The 20,511-nt window shown below is 33.9% G+C and overlaps 2 protein-coding genes and 1 non-coding gene across 5 annotated transcripts; all 3 read left to right on the top strand.

Moving 5' to 3' along the window:
- The first annotated feature begins 255 nt into the window (after positions 1-255).
- TRNAT-AGU lies at positions 256-329 on the top strand. Its single transcript has one exon. It is a non-coding gene; the product is annotated as a tRNA-Thr (tRNA).
- A 1,357-nt stretch (positions 330-1,686) lies between these two features.
- On the top strand, positions 1,687-5,296 carry LOC115978873 (remorin 1.4-like). 3 transcript variants are annotated; one of them, XR_004088888.1, is made up of 7 exons: positions 1,687-1,943; positions 2,854-2,948; positions 3,058-3,318; positions 3,409-3,772; positions 4,000-4,081; positions 4,157-4,406; positions 4,641-5,296. XR_004088888.1 is itself a non-coding variant. In XM_031100754.1 (6 exons), exons 1-6 carry the CDS (start codon positions 1,918-1,920, stop codon positions 4,346-4,348), a joined length of 1,020 nt encoding a protein of 339 aa, XP_030956614.1. In that variant the 5' UTR covers positions 1,687-1,917; the 3' UTR covers positions 4,349-4,499. The 3 variants fall into 3 exon arrangements, 2 of the variants coding, with proteins under 2 accessions (XP_030956614.1, XP_030956615.1); XM_031100754.1 differs by lacking the exon at positions 4,641-5,296 and having other exon boundaries at positions 4,157-4,499; XM_031100755.1 differs by lacking the exon at positions 4,641-5,296 and having other exon boundaries at positions 1,706-1,943; positions 2,812-2,948; positions 4,157-4,499.
- A 6,437-nt stretch (positions 5,297-11,733) lies between these two features.
- On the top strand, positions 11,734-20,454 carry LOC115978872 (remorin 1.4-like). Its single transcript, XM_031100753.1, has 7 exons — positions 11,734-11,821; positions 12,283-12,377; positions 15,520-15,588; positions 18,903-19,163; positions 19,254-19,662; positions 19,894-19,975; positions 20,051-20,454. The coding sequence occupies exons 1-7, from the start codon at positions 11,796-11,798 to the stop codon at positions 20,240-20,242; spliced, it is 1,134 nt and encodes a 377-aa protein (XP_030956613.1). The 5' UTR covers positions 11,734-11,795; the 3' UTR covers positions 20,243-20,454.
- Positions 20,455-20,511: the final 57 nt, after the last annotated feature.

The raw sequence follows: 20,511 nt of genomic DNA, 5'->3' as shown, positions 1-20,511 counted from the left end.
AATTAACAATATAATATGTCATTATTTTCAAGTTCATATCTTTTTCCAGACAAACTCCACTTACAGTTGAAAAGCAAGCTCCGGAAACGTTGAAAACAATATGCCCACTTTGCTAGATTTGTATTGTTACTATAAATATAAAATCACTTTCTCTTCCCAATTTTGTTATCCAACAGAATAAAATAAAATAAAATAAAATAGTGTAGGTTAGAATATAATATTATATAAGAAGTTAGGCACACCCCAACCAAAGATGCTTTCGTAGCTCAGTTGGTTAGAGCACCCGTTTAGTAAGCGGGAGGTCTTGAGTTCGACTCTCAACGAAAGCATGTTTTCATTATTCTGACTTCTGTCCCTCTTTTGCTTTTTAAACAATTTTGAGAAGCCGAAAGTGGCAATGATTCCAATGAATAATGCTCAACCAAACCAAGCAATTAACGAATACACATCTAATTCTCAAATGTTCACTCATCTTTTGACTCAGGCACTTTGTACCTCTACAAAAGTAACCAAAAAAATAATAGTAAATAAAAGAGATTAGATTTATTGTGTAGAACACAGAATTTTCATTTTTGGGCCTGAAATCAATAAGCCTAAATACTTTTTTTTTTTTTTTAACAACCATTAAGGTTACAAGTTGTGAATAATAGGTAATAAAGTAGTATTAGTAAAGCACGAATATGAAAATCAATAACAAGTTAACAACTCCCAACTTTGAATAGATTGTGAAAAATGTTATATCTGTTGCATTTCTGTGATTTGGGCTGGTTAAAGTTGTGAGAAATATATGCAACTACCAGCAGTGCACTTGGGTTAAAGTTGGCCAATCACTCATTTTCAAGCTGCTTCTGGTCTCTATTTCTTCAGTTTACTGTTTCCACAACCAGTTGGCACAAAATGTTAATAAATTCTTTATCTTCACTCTCCACGTGTAAGCAATTCTCACATTTGTATTTTAATTTCGAAGTCCACTAGTGATGGGAGGAGACAAAAGGTTTTGTATGCCTAGCTGCTGCTGCTTCTTTTTTAAAGGTTAAAAGTAAAACTACTGAGGAGATTTGATTCTGAACATATCTCTATATTGGAAATAAAAGTACCAATCAACTTAAAGGTTATTAGCATATGCCCAACTTCCTTAAAAATATTTTTTTTTAAAGGAGCTTCCAATTCAACCCAAAAAAGAATCAGCAAAAAGGTTTAGCTATACCTTGAATTATCCAGTAATTTTAGTTTTTTTTTTTTTTTTTTTTTTTTTTTTTTTTTTTTTTTTTTTTTTTTTTTTTTTCTTTTAATTCTTTTAAAATTCACTAGAATGATGTCTATTTTTGGTGTCCTTTAATTACCAACTTGTCTTTGCAGGAGCAGGGGAACAATCTAATCTAGCTAAAGCTTTTATTTATGCATGTTGTCTCCATAACTTCAATTTTTAAAGGAAATTAAGGTTACTTTTTATCAAAGTTTTCAGATCATGAATGTCTAATATATCTGCTCATTTGGGAACTGAGGCCACGACACGTAATCAGATTTGTTTTCGCAACGATTGGACGGTCCTGATTGGTGGAGTAGATTACATGCTAGGCATATTTGTAACAACAATCATGTAAGTTTTCACATTGAAAGGGTAAAAAAAAATGAGGATAAGGGTAAAGATCATATATTTCCGGCTTTCCACATTGAAAGTTAAGCATCAAGGGAAAGAAAGAATACTTTTCTTCATTCCATTGAGATTCAAAACCAAGCGTGACAGCAAAGCATTGCCAACTTTGCTTGCCTACCCTGCACTAATGGCACAGCCTAAGACCAACCTTCACAAGCATCTCTATCTTTTAGCATGCTTCTCCTTCAAATAAACCCCAAAGCCATGGATTGCAAATCATCTCTGAAGCAGAAGTTCCAGAACAGGCTTTGTCTTAAACCATGGATTCTTTGGTCAAACAACTAAGGTAACTCTGGTTCTTAACTATGAAATACTTAACAGTTTATATAGATATAGCCGAAAGGCTTGTTGCACGTGCATGTTGTACATCGTTAAGAGTTTTGTAGTTTAATGACATTACCTAATTCTTCTAATAAGGAGAACTGAGGTTCAAATCCCCCTTCCATTTACTGTAAGGGGAAAAAAATTGCAAGTCTTGCAAGTTCAAGAGAAAGAAAAAGGAAAAAAAAAAAAATCATTGCCTTACATTTTTAAGAAATGATTCTTTGGAATTTATCACCATATAGGAAATTAAGATTATTTATAATTAATATGTTGAGCTGCTGTTAAGATTTTTAAGAACTGAATTCTAGAAGACGTATGGGATATTTTTAATCACCATATAGGCAAGTGAGATTATTTGTAATTAATATGTTGAGAAGCTTTTGAAATTTTTAAGAACTAAATTCTTGAAGATATATGAGATATTCTAAAATTCCGCTCATATGGATTTCTACTTTCTGAATTATCACAAATGTAACTCTCTCACCATCATCATCACTCATTTGGGTTTATAATAATTGTTAAAATTTATGATAGTTAAATCATTTTTCTATAAGTTTTGTCCTAATGAAAGGGAAGATTTGGACTAATGTCCTTTACTTCATGAGGCGTGGTCTTTATCTAATTATGTTACCCCTTATCCCATTATGCTATTGAATTTGGCAGCGTCTTTTTGCAGTAAGCTTATTTGCTTAAACGTAAAATAAAAGGTCACTTTAAACAAATAAACCAGCTTGTTTATCAGAAGCTAGGTTATTTGCTCAAGGTCACCTTTATCTCATTTTTAAACAAATAAGCTAGCCAAATGCACATAATTCTCATTAGTTGTGTAGGTTGAAAAGCTTCAAATGTAAATAAGTAACCACTTCTATTAGGGGGAGATTTTCTGGCATACAACGCCAAAATACAGAAGAGGCTGGCAGCATCAGGGATGCAAGAATACCACCTCAACAGACTCAGAGTTTCAAAGGTAAAATAAATAAATTATATATATATATATATATATATATATATATATGATGAAGGGTGACACATATGGATGAGGCAACAATCAGAAACCTTACTGGTGTGTTTTACAGAGAAGAAGAAATCCCAGAACTGGTTCCAGAGACAGTTCAATAGGCAAATGAGTCAGGATTATGATTCAAGCAAAATAATAGAGCATGCAACCGCAGTGGCAGCTGCTACATATGCCATCGCCACACTTGAAGAACCAGGCATCCCAGATCAGAAAAAGACAAGTGAACGCCCTGAAACCTCTTTTATCAGAAGCAAGAGCAAAAAGGAGGATACAACACGTTCAGCGCTAGAACCTGGTAGAGCATCCAAGCGATTCTCAGGTAAAGATGCAAAGCATGAGAACTGCCAGTTATCTATGAGTTCCTGATCATACTATTTCAAACGAAAGTTTATGAGATGGGTTTTATTAGGTGAAACTTCAATGAGACTTCCTGAAGGCAAAGATACCAAGGTGCCAGAAACTGCTGCAGCAACTGGAAAGACACCCCAAAAACAAAAGTCCATAGGGCCTGCGCCTTCAATGAAAAAGACTCCAACTTTTGCTGAGCACTTGAAAAAAACTGACAGTATACAACCTGAAAGTGCAGCACCAAAACCTGATCTGCCTGCCACCATTAATCTAGAAATGCCACCAACTGAAACTCAAAGGCAGAGTTCAATGAGAGCTGAAATCCCACCAACTGAATCCAAAGGCCAGAGTCCAATGAGATTTAGAGCAGAAGAAACAGAAGCAGAAGTTTGGGAGAAAGCTGAGTTGGCTAAGATCAAAGAACGGTACTTATTCACTTTGAGAGTGGTCTACTGAACTATAAAATTTAAAGCCAAAGTGAATATGAAACAAATCATCCTGAGTTATCAAGATTGTATGGTAGACATTACATCCAAGCAAAAAATAAATAAATAAAAAAACTATAAAAAATAAAATTATGTGCTGAAATTTTTGCTGCAATGCCTATGCTAGAAGCAATTAAAAATATGAACACTAACAGAAAAAATTTCAGGCACGAGAAGATGAATTCCACAATACTTTCCTGGGAGGAAAAGAAGAAAGCAAAAGCCAGACGCCAACTAGATAAGACAGAGGTTTTTCTTCATTATCTTTTCTTTAGTTAATTCAAAAAGAATAAATAGGGTCTGATAATCTCTTCTTGGATGCAGAGTGAAGTGGAACGAAGAAGACTTAAAGCTTTAGAAAAATTTGGCACTGAGATGGAACATATTAACCAGGTTTCAAGAGGAGCAAAAACGCAGGCAGAAGAAAGGCGAAAGGATGAAGAGTTAAAGGCAAAAGAAAAGGCAAACATAATTAGAACTACAGGGAAAGTTCCTAAGACATGTCTCTGCTTATGAATTTAACCAGTTTACCTGGTTTTTCAGGGACAAAGGCAGTCTTTGAAGTTCAACAAATGTAATTATTTATTTCATAATTCCTTAACTAACTCAAAGAGTAAATTGTAATACACTGGAAACTTCTTTATAAGATTTGTCATTCCATATCAAAGAGTCATTACACAGATTCTAATTTACTAATCCATGATTACAACATTATGTCATTCATGGACAGCGGAAAATCTCTAGTGATGTCGAGATTCTTGAAAATATCTTTTTTCTAACAACGACGGATTTTTTTTTTCTTATTTAGTACCAAATTCTTGCGAGGGAACTTTAAATTTCCATTGCAAACCAGCCGGAATGACATCAAGTGGCACCATGGACAGGAAACGAAGTATGGAATCTTAATTTGTTGAGTAGGGAATTTCAAGACAGCCAATTGAAGCCCTAGGACACAATTCTTGCAGAGAGTGTGAACACACCATAAGACATAGGGCACATTCTCAACGATGTTGAAAGATTCCCAGCATATTGGGCATTCCAGTCCTTCGTCTCGGCTAGCATTCGAACACACCTCATCATCTGAGCAGTCTTGAGAAGCTCGACTTGACTCTACTAAGTTTTTCCCTGACTTTTTCTTCAGTCCAATACTTGCAATGGCATCTGAGGCAAATTTCCACATCGTGACAGAAGAAAAAGGTCTGATTAGATAAGAGCATTAACTGCTAAAAATGCAGAGTTTGACATTCTCCTGTGAAAGACCCCTATGCCATGAAACTTAGCCTCAAAGATTTCTATCCAGGTTAATTATAAACAGCTCATGTTGCTCACATCAAACCTGTAAATAGTCCATATTTACAAGGTCAATAGCCCTCTATGTAATGTGATAGTAAACTGTTAGAAACTGAAGTTAGATTGAAGTAAGATTGATGAAGCAATGCAAGTGTATAGTTTCAATTTTATTACTGCTTAAGCTACTTACAGTTTAGTTACTAATATTATATTAGTGTACAGAATGGCATGTCGTTTGTACATAGAGTAGTTGATAGTTAGTTACATAGTATTGCCACTTGTCATGTTTAGATTGGCTAGATAGTTGGTTATTCTGTTATGTGGTTTCCCGCTCCTCTGTTTCTACTATATAAAGAACAGCAGTAGATATTTATCAATACACGAAATCATTTCACAATGTTCACTCTCTCTCTCTCTCTCTGTGATTCCATTTCCTCCATTGTTAAACCCTCGAGCTTGTATGTGATTTCAACATGGTATCAAAGCTGAACTAGTTCAGAGATTCATTCAAGTCTGGAATTCTCTGATTCTTCCTAGTTCTATTTCGTTTTCTTTGATTTCTTGGTGCTTCTTCAAATCAACTAGAAATTTTCTTCATTGTGTTTCTGTTGATTCTTGCACTAAGTTCATCATATTCTAGGTCTTGATTTCTTTAGGATATTGAAATCTTGATTCTTTTTCTCATAATTGGAAATTGAAAATTTTCGATCTTAGGGTTTTTCAATTCCTAATCTATAGCTTTCTATTGTGATTTCATTAAGATTGTAGATTGTATCTTGATTTGATTTGTTTTCTCATCATATCACAGCATTCATTACTTGTTCCTTGATGAATTCTCTAGAAAGTCAATTCTTGATTTTCGTTTGCTAGTTCTTGTTTGGGACTCTAAATCTTCATCATTTTCTTGATAAAATTGCACTAAGTATGACTAAGAGTTCTTCTGGTGCTACTGCCCCCGCTGTCCAACCTTGGGAAAATACTTCTAGTCCCTATTTCCTATCTAGTGGTGATAATCCTAGTGTTTCATTGGTGGCTCAACCTCTCACTAAGGAGAATTATAGCACATGGAGTAGGGCAATCCTTATTTCTTTGGATGCCATGACCAAACTAGGATTCATTGATGGTTCAATTCCTAAACCTTAATCTGTTGATCATCCCTATTACACAGCTTGGTGTAAATGTAGCAGCAAAATCTTGGCTTGGTTGCTTAATTCTGTTTCTAGAGATTTACAACCAAGTATAGTTTATTTCAAGATTGCTAGAGATGTATGGATTGACTTGCAGTATAGATATGGACAAGACAATGGACCTAGAATCTTTGAGTTGAGAAAGGAGATTAGTTCTTTGACTCAAGAAAATTTAACCATCAATGCGTATTACACCAAATTTAAGGGACTTTGGGTTGAATTTTCCAATTATAGGACATGTACCTATGGACATCAAGTAGAGGAGTGTATCATGTCTTTTCTGATGGGGTTGAATGAGACTTATGCAGCTGTCAGAGGACAAATTCTTCTTATGGATCCTGTGCCTCCCTTGAGCAAAGTATTCTCTCTTATAATTCAAGATGAGAATCAAAGGAAGGTAGGTGCTGCCAAGAAGATGCAGCTTGACATAGCAATTGCCTTAGCATCAACATTAGCAGCAAAGAATGTTAAAAAAGGTAGGTCACAATGTATTCATTGTGGTGCTATGGGTCATGTGGTTGATAAATGCTTTAAGTTGCATGGATACCCTCCTGGCTATAAGTTCAAGTTTGCTAAAGGCCAAGCTGCAGCTGCTTTACTACCATTTGCCAACAATGTGATTGCTTTTGAAGATGATGCAAGTGAAGGTGTTAGCCTTACTAAGTCAAATTATCAGGAGTTACTTGGTTTGTTGAACTCCAACTGCCATTTTGGTACTCAAGGACCTTCTGAGGGAGTTGTAGATACCCATCAAGTTGCAAATATCATCACTCAGCCTTCATTTGATCTTCAAGAGCATGAGATATCAAGTATATGGTCTGTTCCCTCTCTTTAATACTCAGTTTTTTCTTCTTCCATCAGTACTTCTCATATTCAGTCCACTGATTGGATTCTTGACAGTGGAACCATTGATCATATGATTCATTCTTTAGCATTTTTCACTTCAATTACTTCTGTAGTACAAATTTCTGTTAGACTTCCCAATGGTGACATGGCTAAAGTTACACATATTGGAATTGTGCAACTATCATCTACCTTAGTTCTTGACAGTGTGCTTTGCATACCTAGTTTTTCTTTTAATCTGATTTCCATTAGTAAACTGACTCAACATCCTTCTTGTTGTTGTATTTTTCTTTCACAATACTGTTTCATTCAGGACTTACAACTCTAGAAGATGATTGGGTTTGGTAGAAATCAAGGTGGATTATACACATTGCAAAGCAGCTTGCTAGATAGTTTGCCACCATGTGTTTCTGATGCTCTTTCCAAGCTTTCATCTTCTTTTCTAACTGTAACAGCTCTCAATTCTTATAATGTGAATTCTGTTGATACTACTTGTCTATGTCATTGTAGATTAGGCCATCCCTCTACCAAAAGACTTGACTTGTTACAATCTGTTGTACCTACTATCATTTCTTGCAATACTAAGACATTTGATTGTTCTATCTATCCACTAGCTAAGCAAAGGAGATTATCATTTCCTACTTCTGTTTCTCATTCATCTGCATGTTTTGATTTAATACATGTTGATATCTGGGGACCTTATTCCACACCATCACTAAATGGTTCTAGGTATTCTCTTACCTTGGTGGATGACTATAGTAGGTGCACTTAGGTCTTTTTGATGAAATACAAGTCAAAGGCTTTATCTTTGATTCAATCCTTTTATAATCTCATTTTTTACTCTGTTTAAACTACCTATTATGGTCATTAGATCAGACAATGGACTTGAGTTTGCTTTGAACTCCTTTTATGCTTCTAAAGGGATTATCCACCAACTGTCTTGTGTGGAAACACCTCAACAAAATTCAGTTGTTGAGAGAAAACAACTGAAGAGATTTGGAGCGGTAAAAAGGTCAAGTTTTCCCATTTAAAAGTTTTTGGTTGTGTTTCTTATGTTCATATTGATTCTAATGCTCGTAGTAAACTTGATGCAAAGTCTAAAATATGTTTTTTTTATTGGTTATGGTGATGAGAAATTTGGCCATCGGTTTTGGGATGAACAAAATCAAAAAATCATTAGAAGCAAAAATGTGATATTTAGTAAACAAGTTATGTACTAGGACAGATCAGTTGTAGTGCTAGATGTTACAGAAATAGATCAAAAGAAACCTGAGTTTGTCAACTTAGATGAATTGACTGAAAATACTATCCAGAAAGGGGATGAAACAGAAAAGGAGAATGTAAATTCACAGGTAGATCAGAGTACACCTGTAGCTGAAATCTGTAGATCTTCCAGGATCATTAAACCTCTACAGCGTTATTCACCCACTCTAAATTATCTTCTGTTGACTGATGGTGGTAAGCCAAAGTGTTATGATGAAGCCTTGAAAGATGAAAATTCAAGCAAGTGGGAGTTAGTCATGAAGGATGAGATGGATTCTTTGTTGGGAATCAAACATGGGAACTAACTGAATTGCCAAAAGGAAAGAAGGCTTTGCACAACAAGTGGGTATACAGAATAAAGAGTGAGCATGATGGTAGCAAATGCTACAATGCTTGATTAGTTTTCAAAGGGTTCCAATAGAAGAAGGACATTGACTACTCAGAAATATTTTCTCCAGTTGTGAAGATGTCAACAATTAGACTAGTATCAGGAATGGTGGCTACAGAGAATCTACATCTTAAGCAGTTAGATATGAAGATAGCATTTCTTCATGGTGACTTGAAGGAAGACATTTACATGAGTCAGCCAGAAGGCTTTATTGTTTAGGGACAAAAGAATCTGGTTTGCAAACTAAGAAAGAGCTTGTATGGCCTAAAGCAATCTCCAAGATAGTGGTACAATAAATTTGATAGTTTTATGAATAGAATTGGGTTCAAGAGATGTGAAGCTGATCACTGTTGCTATGTTAAGTTCTTTGATAATTCTTATATCATTTTGCTGTTGTATCTGGATGATATGCTTATTGCAAGGTCTAGCATTGAGGAGATTAATAATCTGAAGAGGCAATTGTCAAAACAGTTTGCAATGAAGGATTTGGGAGCTGCAAAACAAATCCTTGGTATGAGAATCATTAGTGACAAGACTAATGGTACATTGAAACTTTTGCAGGCAAAATATGTGAAGAAAATTCTCAACAGGTTTAACATGAATGAAGCTAAACTAGTGAGTACACCCTTGAGTAGTCATTTCAAATTAAGTAAAGAACAGTCACCGAAGATAAAAGAAGAAAGGGATCATATGAGCAAGGTACCCTATGCCTCAACTATTGGCAGCTTGATGTATGCTATAGTATGTACAAGGCTAGACATTGCACATGTAGTGGGAGTTATGAGTAGATACATGAGTAGGCTAGGAAAGCAGCATTGGGAGGCAATCAAGTGAATTCTGAGGTATCTGATAGGCTCTTCAGATACATGTCTTTGCTTCACAGGTGCAAGTTTGAAATTGTAGGGTTATGTAGATGCTGATTTAGCAACTGATATTTATAGTAGAAAAAGTACTACTAGGTTTGTATTTACTCTGGGTGGTACAACTATATCTTAGGCTTCAAATCTACAAAAGATTGTTGCTTTATATACTACAGAAGCTGAGTATGTTGTAGCAACTGAAGCTGGAAAGGAGATGATTTGGCTACATAGCTTCTTGGATGAATTGGGTAAGAAGCAAGAGTTTGGTATTCTACACAGTGATAGTTAAAAGTGTAATTTTTCTTGCTAAAAATTCAGCTTTTCATTCAAAGTCGAAGCATATACAGATGAGATACCACTTTATTCGATACCTTGTTGAAGATAAACTGGTAATACTTAAAAAGATTAGTGGATTTAAGAACCCGGCAGACATGTTGACTAAGGGTGTCACTACTGAGAAGCTGAAGTTGTGTGTAGTTTCAAGTGGTCTTCTAGCTTAAGGACAGGAGAATGATTTGCAATGATGAGGGATTATCTTTGGAGGATTGCGGTTAATGTTGGTGATTGAACTAGTCTCCAAGTGGGAGATTTGTTGGGTTTAATGGAGCCTAGTTGTGTTTGATCTGGATTATGACCCGATCCAAAATAATGTTGTTACAGTTTTTAATGGGAAACTTTTTTAGGCTTAGTTCATGGAGCAAAGGCTTGGGCCAATAGGCTCAAGCCGTAGCCCATTGTAAATCTTGTGCATAGGATATAAAAACTGTTGTTTTGGAGATTAGGGTTTTTTTTTTTTTTTTTTTTTAATGTAGTTTTTTAGAGAGAAAAACTGTATTGCCACATTCTGTATTTTTTCCCGAGAATAGTGAAATCCTTGCAACTGCGTGGACTTAGGCGAATTGCCGAATCACGTAAATACTATCTTGTGTGTGATTATTTCTCTTTGGCATATATTTTTTCTCTATTTTTGCATCTCACAAGTTTGGGAATTTTGTACATATTCCCATCAAAGTGTTTATATTAAAGATATGAAGATTGATCTAAGAAACAAGTGAAAAAAAGATGTTTCATTAAGTCTCTACAGATACTGCTATCGAGACTAAATGAGAAGCTCGATAGAAGCTCGGTCTATCGAGATTTCAGATTTCCAGATCTGAAATTCGGGTCAAGTTTATGTATTTGTTTAAGGTTTCTTTTCTTACAATAATAGACATATATAAGGCTTATTTTAAAAGCCGTCACACACGGATACAGAGACCTAGAGTTTATTTTTCTCTGTGAAAAGCTACTACATTTGCACGCCATTGGGTTTTGTAATCAAGTGCTTCCTGGTCTTCATTGCTAATAAAATGAAAAACTTTGCAGCCAATAACATCCATTCAAGTTGTTGGAGTTAGTCATGTACTGGGATCGATGCAAAATGGGTAGTCACAAATTGGAGATTTATGCATCAAAGAAAAAGAGGCTACTACAAGATTAAGTCCAATTGGGTATTGGAGCAAAAGTTCAATTGTAGGTTAGTATTTCAAAATAGGCCAGGGTAGTGGTAAGATTATTTATACTTGTAACCACTTGATTGTTAATTAGTGGATTCTTGGGAGTGGTAACTTTAAAATCATCCCGGTGGGGTTTTTGCCTTGCGAGAGGTTTTCCTCATTTGTCCACAAATCACCGTGTCAATTTAATTTCCGTTGCATTTAGTTTAATTGGTGATTTGTTGGTGCCTTCACGATTTGCATGCAATTTAACCTAATTAATCAACTTGGGTAATTAAATTAATTAAATGGGGTCAAGCTATCTTTGCCCAACAACAATCATGTAAGTTTTCACATTGAAAGGGGAAAAAAAATGAGGATAAGGGTAAAGATCAGCTTTCCACATTGAAAGTTAAGCATTAAGGGAAAGAAAGAATACTTTTCTTCACTCAAAAGGTCATTGAGATTCAAAACCAAGCGTGACATGCAAAGCATTCCCAACTTTGCTTGCCTACCCTGCACTAATGGCACATCCTAAGTCCAACATTCACAAGCATCTCTATCTTTTAGCAAGCTTCTCCTTCAAATAAACCCCAAAGCCATGGATTGCAAATCATCGCTGAAGCAGAAGTTCCAGAACAGGCTTTGTCTTAAACCATGGATTCTTTGGTCAAACAACTAAGGTAACTCTGGTTCTTAACTATGAAATATTTTAAGAACTAAATTCTTGAAGATATATGAGATATTCTAAAAATCCGCTCATATGGATTTCTACTTTCTGAATTATCACAAATGTAACTCTCTCACCATCATCACTCATTTATTGGGTTTATAATAAATGTTACAATTTATGATAGTTAAAATATTTTTCTATAAGTTTTGACCTAATGAAAGGGAAGATTTGGACTGATGGCCTTTACTTCATGAGGCGCTGTCTTTATCTGATTATGCTACCCCTTATCTGATTATGCTATTGAATTTGGTAGCGGTTTTTTTGCTTAGAGATAAAAAAAAAAGCTAAGTTATTTGCTTGAAGTCAGCTTTATCTCACTTTTAAACAAATAAGCTAGCCAAATGCACATAATTCTCATTAGTTGCATAGGTTGAAAAGCTTCAAATGTTAATAACTAACGACTTCTATTAGGGGGGGATATTCTGGCATACAACGCCAAAAGACAGAAGAGGCTGGCAACATCAGGGATGGAAGAATACCACCTCAACAGACTCAAAGTTTCAAAGGTAAAATAAATAAATTATATATGGCCACATAAATTACTGCCACATTTGCATTTAAAAACACCAAAACATTGTCACTTTTTGTTTCGTGGTTTATGTAAAATGTTTTAATATTCTTAGTACCATTGGGCAGTAGTTATAGGGAAAAAAAAAATCCAGCAAATAGGCCAAATCAATTAGTTTTAACCTCACCATCACACATGTTCACCAAATATTTGATTTGTCTTTAACCCCCCCCCCCCCCCCCCCAACGCCGTTTCAGTGCGTAACCACTTTATTGTGTATATATATATATATATATATATATATATTCAACTTCTCTTCAATTTGTTACTTCTCATGCCCCTTTTTCCTCTACGAAACTTCACTAGCCTGCTGCCACCGTCAACTAGCAAACCCATTGCCAGAAAAACTGACCTCTTTTGTTTTTCCTTTTCAATTATAGTGCTTGGGATTTTCTTTCTTATATTCTTCTCCTTTGGGGTGAATGTTTGTGTAATTTTGGTGGCTCGAGTAGAGAGGAGGAGAGTAGAGGGGAATTATTATCCTCCACCTTGTTTGGATGTTTTTTAATTCAAGTAAGGGGAGGTGAATAATTAGCATTTTCATAGTTTGTAATTTTGTTAATATGATAATGGTAAATTTGGTAATTCATTTAGTTAAGCATTTCTATACTCTGCTCTCCCTCCAAATCTCTCTAATTTGGGAGAATTAAAAATGAGAGGTTAGAAGAAATTAAAACCCCTCCAAATCCCTCCCTCTCCTCTCTCAAAAAACATCCAAACAAGGTAATTTAACTTACTCTTTCTCCCTCTACTCTACTCCCCTCTACTCCCCATCCGTCCAAACAAGCTATTAGTTTTGGTTAGAATCTGTATCTATCTACCCAAGCAACATTGTAACAGTGACTTGAATGGTGCCCACTACAAGTCTATGCCTATGACCCCTTAGTCCCACCGGATGCTCTTCTTCTAAATTTTTTTAAGACTCTTTATTCTATAATTTTGGATAATACTTATTTCATGAAGGTATTTGTGTGTGAGCAATTAGCAATGTGGGTTTAAAGGTTTTCTCTTAGTTCATTGTTATTGACATTTTTGTGTTTGTTCTCTATATGTTTGTTTAAATTTCCCCAATGAAGAATTTGATGTTGTCCTAAATTATCTTAAGAATTCTTATCATTTTTGTTGTTTGATTTTGGGGTACATGAGAGAGTTTGAATGTTAAAGATGATTATAATTGCTCTGTATTGATTTTGATGTTAGAAAAGTAAGTAGACATGATGGGGACTCTTATGGCAGTTATCACTATATTAGTTACATCGGTTTTGCAAATAAAGGATCTTCTTCCAATTGTTAACTTCGCGTATTTAGCAGTTTCAATTTGTCTCTTTATTCTTCACCAATTGTTTTATTTGTATCAATACTTTGTTTCATAAGTTTGTTCCACCTAAGTAAGAAGGCATGTGCTTGTCATGTGTAGTAGGATTTCGTTAAACATAACAGCAAAAATAACACTAGGGTGCAAAGTGTAATGAGTGTGATAGTTTAGGATGCAAAGTGTGCGTTCGAATAGTTTAGGGTGCAAAATGTAATCTAGTGCATAGTTTAGGGTGGTAAAATGTAATTTCCCCAAAAAATTATCACAACCTCAATGTAAATTTTGATTTGTTTTTCCCTTAGTTTTTCAAAGGGATTTCCTTCCCTTTGTAAATTTGATTTTTTTTTTCTTAGGTTTCTATTTAGGCACTGATCTGTGAGCCTTTGATTTAGAGATATATTCAAACTTTGAAAGGAAGTTTTAGATTATAATTTTTATTGGGTTCCATTAGGGTTTTCAAGTTTAAATTTGATCCAAGTTATAATCACTTAATATGTATACAAATATAATTGAATTACAATAGTCTTTGAGATTGTGTATTTGAAAAGTTTAGGGAAAACTAAAAAATAGGTATGACTTTTTTATGATTCATTTATGGTGGGTTTGTACATTGACATTAGAGTTTGGGAATTCTTAATTTGCAAATTTGAAAATTTTCATTGAGAATGAATTTGGGTCTAATTTAGAGGTGGCTTGGTGTTCTTGATCGTAAATTTTGAAATGAACTAGGTCTGATTTGATTAAAATTTATTTCATGGTGGGTTTGTGCATTGAGATTAAAATTTTTTTATTTTCTCTACAAATTTGAAATTTATCATTGAGAGAGAGTTGTGGGTTCAGTGAAGTGAATGAAGGGTTTAAGAAGAAAATGGTATTTTGATAATCTTATTTTGGGTTTTAATTTCGTCTTTGCATTAAGTATTTTCAGTTTAGTTGGATATAAAGTTTCATATTCAATTAGACTTGATAAAATAACTGATGTGAGTACTTTTATATTACATTTAAATAATAATATTAAACATTTTTAATGTGCCTTATACATATCATAATAAATTTCACACCATTTTAATTCTATTAACAGTGTTATATGAGTGATGCTACAAAAGATTCTATCAACAACTTACCAAGTGAAGAAGATGGTGATTCTGTTAAATTACAAAAAGTAGGTGATACAAGTGAGGTACAACACACAGCTAAATCTGCAACTATGAAGAACCAAAAAAACTATTCATTGACTTTTGCAGATTAACAAAAGAGGAAGAGGAAACAAAGAATCCTTTAAACTGTTAAAACTTGTGTTACAAATCATTTTTAATCTTTTTTACAATAATGTAATCACCATTAGAAGGTATTCTCTATTGAGTTGAGAATACATTGCTGACCTTACAAAATAAGTGCGAAGGAATAGTTGATGTAATGTATATAATTAAATTCTGAATGGTGTTTGCCATAAAGGCATGTACACTTTTTTTACTAATACATGTATTGCACTATTAGTGTGATGTAGATAGTTTTGATTATGGAATCTATATTGGTTCATTGTTCTGTTTGCTTGCTAAATAAAAGAAAAAGGAGAAACAAAAAATGACTCTTCTGTTGTTAGTATATTTCATTTTTAAAATTTTTAAAAAGTAAATTTAACTCAGCAAAGTTGTTAGGCAAAATAAAAGTTTGTTGCTTAAGAGTCTTTGATTTTTCAATAACTCAATTGTGAGAAGATAAAGTGTTTCTTTTAAACAGTTGGAACATATGTTTTATTGTGCAGCGACTGTGGCATTATTACTAATCCAATGGATATTACTTTCTAGAGCAGCTGAAACAGAGACTTTGACAGGTAAGATCTCTTTCTCTTTCTCTCTCTCTCCAATGTGAGTGGCCCATATTGTTGTAATGAATCTTAAAGGGATAGAAGTTTTCAGTATACATTTTTGTTTGAAAACCTTTGAGATTACAATGTATTATAAAGCCACTTAAAACACCCAATTCTTGTCAGACTATTGCCGAAGCACACAATTCTTGGTGTTTAAAAGTAAGCATAATATTTTTCCCTTTCAATTAACTTAAAAAAGTTTTTTTGCTACTCATAATTTGTTTCATACTCAGAATGATAAAATTAAGCTATTCTTCAATCGCACAAAGTTCAAACTTTTCTCAGAAACAATACTAATTTTGTTAATGAGAAAGAAAGGAAAACCAACTACAGTACATTATTTGTAAAGGAAAAACCAAACAGCCTGACAACCCAATCTGTTATGTGTTAGACACCACCTTTAAAATAAAATACCTGACTATCTTGTTCTTATTCCAGAATTTGATTGATTTCTGTACAGTGTCCATTATGAAGATCAAATGAATAGACACGTATTCTCCTTTCTACAGTATATACACAGTTTGACCAGGGTTAATAAATTAGCAAAAAGTTTTCTTCCTTTTTCAACCATACCTCACACACAAAGGTATAATGTACCTGTTTTAAAACACAGTCTCTACTAGACTATTGGTTCTCCCTATTACTATATTTAGTGGAATATAGATTTTTATTAAAAAAAAATATAAACTATTATTAGATAAAGGAACCCAATAGTAAGTTATTGAAGATCAATATTGAACACAAACTCTGACTTAAGGAGAAGCTACAACATATTTTTAGATTCCATAATGCTTAATCATGAACAAAGGCCTAAAAATTTGGGTAAACAAAACACATGTTTTATTATTGAGTATATAGAAGCTAATTGGCCTGAATTCAAGCTTGACTCACATGTTTCATCAACCTCAGTGTGTCTAATTTGATATCCCTTTTAGATTTGAATAATTTAATGTTGAAGCATTCCCACTGATTGGATTTGTCAGGACTTAGGAATCGTTATTTTAGGATGCATGTTAACTGATTTTTCTCCAAGGAAAAATTAAGTTAAAACATTGTGATATGACCTTTTTGGCTAATTAGTAAGAGGGTTATTTTTTGCATTTTAAAGTTGTAGCTTATTATGTAAAATTATGCATGACTGTCCCTTCTTAGGCTCATACCACTATATTTTCATTAAGAAAAAATGTGCATTTTAGTTTTGCATAAGGATTTTATGACATTCATTTTCTTTTCCCTTAAATTTGATAATAGTTTTCCCTTTCCATCATAGCCTTGATCTGTAGGAGAATATCTCTCTGTCCAGTTGACAATGCAAGGTTTAGAGAGTTTTCAATTGTAATATTAAATGACTCACTGGAGGAATAAATTTCATGTTTTGGAGAATAAAAACTTTCTCATTTGGATTTTCATTTAGAAGAAAACACGCATCTTTAAAGGAGGCTCAAAATTCGTGTATGTTTATAAAATAAAAGAAATTTGTTGAATACTTAAGGTACCAGATTCCCATTTTAAAACAAGTTTAATCAAATATTTAATTAGAGAGCACAAAAAAAAAATGTAAATTATGTTTGAATTGTGAATTAAATTCATAATTTTTTGATTGCATGATTTAAGAATTGTCATAGTGGCAGTTTAAGTTAAGAATTTATTTTTCATTTACTTGGAAAAATCAGGTGAATAATTCATGTTTATATTATTGTCACATTACATTTGATAGGTTTTACCTACAAGACAAGGTTTTGTTTAGGCAATAACCCAATGTTTATCTCTCTTTCTTTATAATATAATTATTGTTTTCTTATGAGTTGATTTTAATTAAGCTTTTGATTTATAATTAGTTTCTAGAAGCCTTTTCTGTTACTTCTTCTTCATCTACTGCAATTCCAAAAGGTTGTTTATTTAGTTTGAAAAAAATTGGTCTTTTTTGGTTTTTATTTGTTCTGATAAACATGGAATATTTGTGCTTATTGTTTTTAGGCACACAAAACAGTTCGTTTAGGCTATTATCAGATTATCCTCGAACTCAGACTCATGATTTGAATTTTTCACAAAGATAGTGCTCAATGATGGCATTACACATTGAAATAATATGTAGTAGATGCATCTTAATTCAATCAATATAAAGTCCTGTTTTTTCAAAACATGGAAATAATATGTAGTTACCTATCAAAAAAAAAACGTGGAAATAATATGTAGTTGATGCATCTTGATTGAATATGAGAGTAAGATATATTGTATACGTATTGTAGGATATTTCTATAAAATCTACATTTGTTCTATATTGCACTAGATTAATAAGAATTTATTGTTAGTACTGAGTGAAGATCTCATTTATTTGGTTGTTGGTGATGTTTGAGCTCAAATCCTTCTCATTCTAATGAATTATGTGTATTCCTTTGAATATTAGTGCCATAATTTTTTTTTTTTTTTTTGAAAAACAACACTGTAATTTTATTCAAACATAAACCGAATCGACTTGAATTACAGAAAAAGATGCGGAGGAACATCCTCCATCCACACCGAATACTCACTAACATGTCTTGCATGTCTAGCAATGTTATGGGTTGCACTATTCTTTTGTCTCAATACATGATTGAATTCAATATACGTAAAATCCCTAGCAAGCTCTTTTGCTTCATCAACCAAGTGTCCATATTCTGTCAAAGACAAGTTCTCACTTGCTAGAGCATCTATAGTAATCTTGGAATCTCCTTCTAGCACAATAGGGGGCAAACCAAGATCATTTGCAAAACGGAGAGCTTTAGTTGCAGCTATGATCTCCACTGCTATCACCGGAAAAGGCAGTGGGAACGTTTCAGCCATAGACACAACCACTTGCCCATTCATGTCTATGAATCCACATTCATCAACTATATCCCTAAACAGCTGCATCTGAGCATGACCCCGATTACTGCCACCATTAACCATTTGTATAACTTATTCCTTAAAATCCATAGCGAAAAGGTTCATTTATCTTAACTAAATTTCCCTCAACCATCCAAAAACATTATTTAGTCTTTTGGATACAGATTAAATTATTGTATTCGGCTTTTAACAATATCTTTCTAAAATCACCATTAATAGTGACATTCATTTTCTCATTGAATGGACCCAAAAAAAAAAAAAAAACCATTTAATTTGATAAAATAAATTTTAGCATTTCTAAGAATTTTCCCATACATTGCACTGGTTAGCGACTAGTATGTGTATATATATATGATGAAATGTGACATATAAGGATGAGGCAAAAATCAGAAACCTTACTGGTGTGTTTACAGAGAAGAAGAAATCCCAGAACTGGTTCCAGAGACTGTTCAACAGGCAAATGAGTCAAGATTACGATTCAAGCAACATAATAGAGCATGTAACCGCAGTGGCAGCTGCTACATTTGCCATCGCCACACTTGAAGAACCAGACATCCCAGATCAGAAAAAGACGAGTGAACGCCCTGAAACCTCTTTTATCAGAAGCAAGAGCAATAAGGAGGATACAACACGTTCAGCGCTAGAACCTGGTAGAGCATCCAAGCGATTCTCAGGTAAAGATGCAAAGCATGAGAATTGCCAGTTATCTATGAGTTCCTGATCATGCTATTTCAAACAAAAGTTTATGAGACGGTTTTTATTAGGTGAAACTTCAATGAGACTTCCTGAAGGCAAAGATACCAAGGTGCCAGAAACTGCTGCAGCAATTGGAAAGACACCCCAAAAACAGAAATCCATAGGGCCTGCCCCTTCAATGAAAAAGACTCCAACTTTTGCTGAGAACTTGAAAAAAACTGACAGCATACAACCTGAAACTGCAGCACCAAAACCTGATCTGCCTGCCACCATTAATCTAGAAATGCCACCAACTGAAACTCAAAGGCAGAGTTCAATGAGAGCTGAAATCCCACTAACTGAAACTCGAAGGCAGAGTTCAATGAGAGCTGAAATCCCACCAACTGACTCCAAAGGGCAGAGTCCAATGAGATTTAGAGCAGAAGAAACAGAAGCAGAAGCTTGGGAGAAAGCTGAGTTGGCTAAGATCAAAGAACGGTACTTATTCACTTTGAGAGTGGTCTACTGAACTATAAAATTTAAAGCCAAAGTGAATATGAAACAAATCATCCTGAGTTATCAAGATTGTATGGTAGACATTACACCCAAGAAAAAATAAATAAATAAATAAATAAAACTATAAAAAATAAAATTATGTGCTGAAATTTTTGCTGCAATGCCTACGTTAGAAGCAATTAAAAATATGAACACTAACAGAAAGAATTTCAGGTACGAGAAGATAAATTCCACAATACTTTCCTGGGAGGAAAAGAAGAAAGCAAAAGCCAGACGCCGACTAGATAAGACACAGGTTTTTCTTCATTATCTTTTCATTAGTTAATTAAAAATGAATAGATAGGGTCCGATAATCTCTTCTTGGATGCAGAGTGAAGTGGAACGAAGAAGAGTAAAAGCTTTAGAAAAATTTCGCATTGAGATGGAATATATTAACCAGGTTGCAGGAGCAGCAAAAGTGCAGGCAGAAGAAAGGCGAAAGGATGAAGAGTTAAAGGCAAAAGAAAAGGCAAACATAATTAGAACTACAGGGAAGGTTCCTAAGACATGTCTCTGCTTATGAATTTGACCAGTTTACCTGGTTTTTCAGGGACAAAGGCAATCTTTGAATTTCTACAAATGTAATTATTTATTTCAAAATTTCTTAACTAGCTCAAAGTGGCAATTGTAATACACTGGAAACTCCTTTATAAGATTTTTCATTCCATATCAAAGAGTCACCTGTAGGAGTTCAAGTAATATACTGCATCTATTAATTACACAGATTCTAATTTACTAATCCATGATTACAACATTATGTCATTCATGGACAACGGAAAATCTCTATTAAAA

The sequence above is a fragment of the Quercus lobata genome, chromosome 3 (assembly GCF_001633185.2).
Source record: "Quercus lobata isolate SW786 chromosome 3, ValleyOak3.0 Primary Assembly, whole genome shotgun sequence".
Taxonomy (NCBI): Eukaryota; Viridiplantae; Streptophyta; class Magnoliopsida; order Fagales; family Fagaceae; genus Quercus; species Quercus lobata.
The sequence above is the reverse complement of the archived record's forward strand: the minus strand, read 5'-3'. Positions and strand labels throughout refer to the sequence as shown.

Coding starts and splice junctions, on each gene's coding strand:
- LOC115978873 (XM_031100754.1), top strand. CDS start 1,918: ATGGATTCTTTGGTCAAACAACTAAG. Junction 1,944..2,853: donor TCTTTGGTCAAACAACTAAG/GTAACTCTGGTT, acceptor CACTTCTATTAG/GGGGAGATTTTCTGGCATAC. Junction 4,082..4,156: donor GCCAACTAGATAAGACAGAG/GTTTTTCTTCAT, acceptor TCTTGGATGCAG/AGTGAAGTGGAACGAAGAAG.
- LOC115978872 (XM_031100753.1), top strand. CDS start 11,796: ATGGATTCTTTGGTCAAACAACTAAG. Junction 15,589..18,902: donor TGAAACAGAGACTTTGACAG/GTAAGATCTCTT, acceptor GTGTGTTTACAG/AGAAGAAGAAATCCCAGAAC. Junction 19,164..19,253: donor AGCATCCAAGCGATTCTCAG/GTAAAGATGCAA, acceptor GGTTTTTATTAG/GTGAAACTTCAATGAGACTT.